Here is a 5,238-nt window from a genome sequence, read left to right on the forward strand (position 1 = left end):
TTCCCGATCCACTCAAGTGTGGAGTTGGCCAAATATTTGTTGTTTAAAGTCCCTAAAAAATCCAGACGGGCTGCACACACGTGCGCATTGCCACCATTTTCTGCAGAGTAAGACACAAATGGATGATTAGTGCACTCGTTTATAGCTTTAGAAATGCTTCAATGGCTACGATCTCTGTGGTACTTTGACTAACCCCTTTTTTCTCTCCCTTTTGTTAAATGGGTTTGTGTGGCTCCGTCAAACAAATGAAAACATCATGTGGGTCGAATGGGGCTTGAAAGTGCAGCAAATCTAGATAGGTAGAGCCGGTAAGGTGAAGTTCGATTGGGGATGTTCCGACCATGATCTCCTGACCGTGATGGCATCAGGGACAAAATTACGCTACCTTCTTTTAATCTAACAACGCCCCCTTGGGGTAGGAAAGATCATGCGCAGGATGGATTGCTGGTAGAGCTCCTAAACTTGAAAATCTACCAGGTCGACCCCAATTGTCAACTTTGGTTAGCCGAGTGCCAAGATTTTGAGGATTTCTCAACGACGGCAGTGTTACTCAAGAGAGTGTCCAAGATGTTTTCCGAGCTCAAGAGAGTGGCCAAGATGTTCGCTGAGCTCTGAGACGGGACGGACATGTGAAGCCAAGTCATCAATTGGTACAGTCTGTTTATTATTTGTCTTTTCCAGACTGTTGTTTCTGAACAAGAAGAGAACCTCGGCCATCATACTCCAGGATGGGGTCTGAAACCTAATGGAAGACCAAACACTTTGTGGGTTTTGGCATTCTGCTTGCTAGGAAGCAGATGTCGGCTCCTGTACGACAACACGTAGCGACTGCTTTCATTTTGTGTGAAGCGACGCGTTTTGAGGCCAAGGTCGCTCTCTCACTCTCTCGCCGTCTTTCTGTTGGGCGGAAAACAAAGCAAACCAGTTGGTCTGGCTTTAAACAGGAAGTCAGCAGTTGCAGTGCACAAAAACAGAAAAACAGCGGCTGCATTTGGGCCAGCAGCCCCGACTGCGTTTCTGACGTTTGATGTCTTGGCCCTGCCTCGCTGAAATGCTACCAAGGGGACAACCAAGGCTTGTTTTTGTGAGTAAGATGACAATTTTTGACTCCAACCTGAGGATAAGCGCTCGATGAAATACATTTGAAGGAACATCCTCCAATGAACTCTAAATGCAACTCTTGCTTTTTTTTGTTTTCTTTTAACGACCGTCTAAAAGCAACTAGCAGATTCGGGGTTTGCTAAAAAGGGCTCTGACAGGGATCTCCAAGATTTTGTGGGATAATGTTTTTTTTTGTTAAAATGTTTTTAAATTTTCAAAAAATAATATATATGCTCTTTTTTGTTTTCTAAATTATCATGCTATTACTATTTATTATGGTGCACACCAACATTTCAGAGGTTGAGAAATACATATCTTTTAATTTTTATTAAATGTAGATTCTTACAAATAATTTGAAATGAAAATCTAGTGATTCTCAATTTTCAGGAGTCATACAGCATAAAAAAGCATCAGAATTGCTGTAAGATTTGAATTCATTGGTAAATGCTTTGCGCTAATCAAATATTTCTCGATAGTTACCAGTTGAGAGGCGTTCTGGGTTCCATTTTAAACAGCTTCAGTCACTTGTCCCATAAATGTTTAATTCTGGAAAGAAAGGAAAAAAGGTGACTTGAGAGAGCTTATCAAAGACAAGATTCAAGCATGCAACGTGTCCTGATGGCGGCGGGCATCTCAGAAGACGTGGCGTCTCAGCGTCCCAGCAACCGACAGCACCGGTTGGTCAACAAAACTCTCCGGCGGTTGGAAAAGCTGCACGAGGCATGCGCAAACCCCCGGCTGGGCCTCAAGAGCAGCTCACCTTACCTGCTGGAGCTGCTCCCCGAGACAGCCTCTGCGCTGAGACGGGTCTGGGAGCCCTACCGAGGTCTCGGGGCGTTCACGGGCCCAGCCCCCGGGGAGGACGAGGCGGCGTTCCTCGGCCTCCATGCCAGGACCCTGCTGGCTCAGACGGACAGGGCCTTGCTGCTGTTTAAAGAAGCCAAGGAGAAGATGTTTGACGAGACGTCCAGCTACAGGTACAATACTTTGAAATCAACTTTGCGAGCAATATGCCAGCATATGTGTTGTGTTTCGTGCCAGGAAAGACCTGACCAAGCTGTCCCTGCTCTTCAGTCACATGTTGTGGGAGCTCAAGGCCATCTTTCCGGGGGACCGTTACCATGGCAACACCTACACCCTGACCAAAACGGAAGCGCGGGACTTTTGGAAGATGACTTTTGGCAATAAGTGAGACTTTTGCTTTGCAGTTTTTGGATTTGCTTTTTGGGGGAGCCTCTCGTCTGTCATTCAATGAAAATGATTTTGCATTGTTTTCACCAAATATTGATTTGCCACCATTAGGGGGCATCTTCATGCTTAGCAACTATGTTGGAATGAGGAGGAGGTGCTTCAGTTAGTCAGGATAGAGAAAAAAAAAGTGCTTTTTTGCAGGTAAGGGTCAATTTCTGAGGTTTTGCTTCGTCAACGGTCATTGAATGTAAGATAGGAGTTTGCCTCCCATTATTTACTATCGATTGGTTGGTAATGAGAATAGGTTCCATCGTGAGGCAGAAGCCTCCCTCGTTTACCTCTGCTGACCTCTGATGTATAGATGCCTGGTAAGATGGAGCATCTTTGCGGAGAAGCTGCGGTGCGTGCACCCGTTCCAGGAGGGGCTGGAGTCCGTGGCTCTCAAGGCCACCCTTGATCTCACCTGCAACGATCACGTCTCAGTCTTCGAATTCGACATCTTCACCAGGCTCTTTCAGGTGATTTTGCAATGCACTACAGAAATAAAGCTAGCTTTTTGTTTCACACACATCCAATCGTCTGGCCTTTGCTGACTTTGATCACAACGATCACCGATCGTTCATATGCATAAATCTCATTGGAGGCAGATCGGGATTTTCCGTTCCCAACTGAACCTCCCCTCCTTCCTTTAGCCATGGGGGTCCCTCTTGAGGAACTGGAACCAGCTGGCTGTCACCCACCCAGGCTACATGGCTTTCCTCACGTACGACCAGGCCTTGTCACGACTGGGACGCCACCCCTGCAAGCCGGGAAGGTGCAACAGCGCGACTCCCACGAGAACTCGTGCGGTCATATTGCTTCTTAAATTTGCCCTCCCTCTCAGCTACATCTTCCGTCTGAGCTGCACCAGGATGGGCCAGTGGGCCATTGGTCACGTGACTAGTGAAGGCGACATCGTGCAGACCATCCTTGAGAATACGCCGCTTTACCTGGCGCTCCTTCAGGGCCACAGCCAGGGCCGGTGAGCGCACAAACACACGTCTTGTGTGTTCCGTATGTTCTTCTAAGTTTCTTCATTAATTGGCAGCTATTTGTACCCCGACGGGCAAGACGCCAACCCAGACCTCAGCGCCTTGCACCGACCGGATCACAAAGCAAAAGTCAAGGTCACACAGGTATGTTGCACTTCAGATACAAATTGGAACAACATTTCCAGTAGGGGTGAAAATGCTTTGATCCTTGGATACTTTTTTTTTTTTACTTTGAAAATCGGATAGATTGAAGAACAACTGCAAAAACTGGAGACTGTTCATTACTTCTGACAGGAGCAAACTTGCAAAGTCAGCAAGAAGACAATAAAATGACTGAATATGGTTTGACGTCATAGATGAGGCACTAATATGCGACTGACTGTCCTCCGTGGTGTGGCAGGAGCAGTACAAGCTTTACGGCAAAGTGGGCAGCTCCTTCCAGCTGTGTAAGATCTGCACACAGGAGGAGAAGGACACTCGTATCGAGCCGTGCGGACACCTGGTGTGCAGAAGCTGCCTCGACAGCTGGCTGGTAGGACAGCGCAAGACACGTTGGGTCCCCTGCTTAATTTCCCTTCATCCTTCATGTCCGCAACATTTAAAGCAATCATTTTTTAAAAATGCAGTTTTACAATTCACAGTCAGTCATACAAGAGGTTCATTGGACACCAACAAGACACTTCATTAGGTACACCCAAGCGACTTACTTTCAATTTCAACATCCAGCAGAAATCGGCGGGCCACACGTGTCCGTACTGCCGCTGTGACATCGAAGACACAGAGCCCGTCGAGGTCGAGCCCTACCAGCCCAAACACAAGCAGGACAAGGAGAGTGACAAAGACGACGACCACGAGGACATTGAGCTGGTGGTGAAGCAAATGGCCTCGCTGAGGAAGAAGGCATGAGCTTATGTTATTCTGACACCATTTTCTCCACACTTTTTGGACATATTTCTACTCCCACATAATACACCGTTCCAATTTTAACATGCTCCAAAAATTCACATCACCCAGGTTACTCTTTTTCTCATTCCAGAAATGTATTTTTGTCACAGTTACATATAGTTCATTAAAAGTTCATTAAAAATTCAATTCCAGCAGGACATTTTATTTTTTAAATGCTTAATTGTATTTTTTTCCAAACATAATCGTAGCATTAGTTTTATTTCATATATACTATATACACCAAACTACAACTAGCCAACCCCACTCCAGCTCCTGAAGTCACTCACGAGGCCACACCCCTTCGAGGCACACATCTAACACACAAATACTACAGAAGGTACAGTAAATTTGTTCAACTGATGATATCTCCTGTGCTTCATGTGCATCAGGCTCCAGAGAGAAAGACCGCTCAGCAATGAATGACAGACGCTGGTGGAATTGGACACCATTTCCCATTTGGCCACACGATGGGAAATGAGGATTTACAAACACAAGTCCTTTGAAATTCCCTGTGTGTGATGTCAGAACAGTAGGCAACAAGAATATATTTTATAAGAAATAAATCATTTAAACTCAATTCGGTAATGAGGGTTTTTTTTCCGTTTGTTCAAGAAAGGTTGGCATTTTGCCGTGATGACATGTAATACATCCCTCACTACATCACACTTTGATTATCGCGGCTTCAATATATCGGATTTTTTCCCCCCAAAAAATCACAAATTCAAAATAAACCTTCTAAATTGAGGAATTATGGCACAAAAGTTGCCCACACGCCAGCAAAAGGCAGGGAGTGTCCACACAATTGCAGTCCGTACACTTGTACCTTTTTATAACAAAAGTTGTTATAACAAGAGTTCTAAAAACATATTTACAGTATTGTACCTTGTTATAAAAGTTTTTTATGATATTAATGTCACGTTCCGGCAGCAAAAGGCAGGGAGTGTCCACACAATTGCAGTCCGTACACTTG

The 5,238-nt window shown here is 45.3% G+C and overlaps 1 protein-coding gene across 4 annotated transcripts; it reads left to right on the forward strand.

Annotated features, from left to right (window-relative positions):
* The first annotated feature begins 236 nt into the window (after window positions 1–236).
* Window positions 237–4,845, forward strand: cblc (Cbl proto-oncogene C, E3 ubiquitin protein ligase). Of its 4 annotated transcripts, XM_068651774.1 has the most exons (10): window positions 272–1,084; window positions 1,656–2,078; window positions 2,143–2,289; window positions 2,654–2,810; window positions 2,985–3,106; window positions 3,176–3,313; window positions 3,380–3,467; window positions 3,724–3,855; window positions 4,050–4,223; window positions 4,658–4,845. In XM_068651774.1, the coding sequence occupies exons 2-10, from the start codon at window positions 1,705–1,707 to the stop codon at window positions 4,685–4,687; spliced, it is 1,362 nt and encodes a 453-aa protein (XP_068507875.1). In that variant the 5' UTR covers window positions 272–1,084; window positions 1,656–1,704; the 3' UTR covers window positions 4,688–4,845. The 4 variants fall into 4 exon arrangements, with proteins under 4 accessions (XP_049587640.1, XP_049587642.1, XP_068507875.1 ...); XM_049731683.2 differs by having other exon boundaries at window positions 237–2,078; window positions 4,053–4,223; XM_049731685.2 differs by having other exon boundaries at window positions 238–2,078; window positions 2,176–2,289.
* The last annotated feature ends 393 nt before the right edge of the window (window positions 4,846–5,238 follow it).

This window comes from Syngnathus scovelli, chromosome 9 (genome assembly GCF_024217435.2).
Source record: "Syngnathus scovelli strain Florida chromosome 9, RoL_Ssco_1.2, whole genome shotgun sequence".
NCBI lineage: Eukaryota > Metazoa > Chordata > Actinopteri > Syngnathiformes > Syngnathidae > Syngnathus > Syngnathus scovelli.

Excerpts from the sequence above, each read along its gene's own strand:
- cblc (XM_068651774.1), top strand. The coding sequence starts at position 1,705 with ATGCAACGTGTCCTGATGGCGGCGGGCATCTCAGAAGACGTGGCGTCT. Across the intron at positions 3,314-3,379 it reads CAGGGCCACAGCCAGGGCCG|CTATTTGTACCCCGACGGGC; the intron begins GTGAGCGCACAA and ends ATTAATTGGCAG. Across the intron at positions 4,224-4,657 it reads TGGCCTCGCTGAGGAAGAAG|GCTCCAGAGAGAAAGACCGC; the intron begins GCATGAGCTTAT and ends CATGTGCATCAG.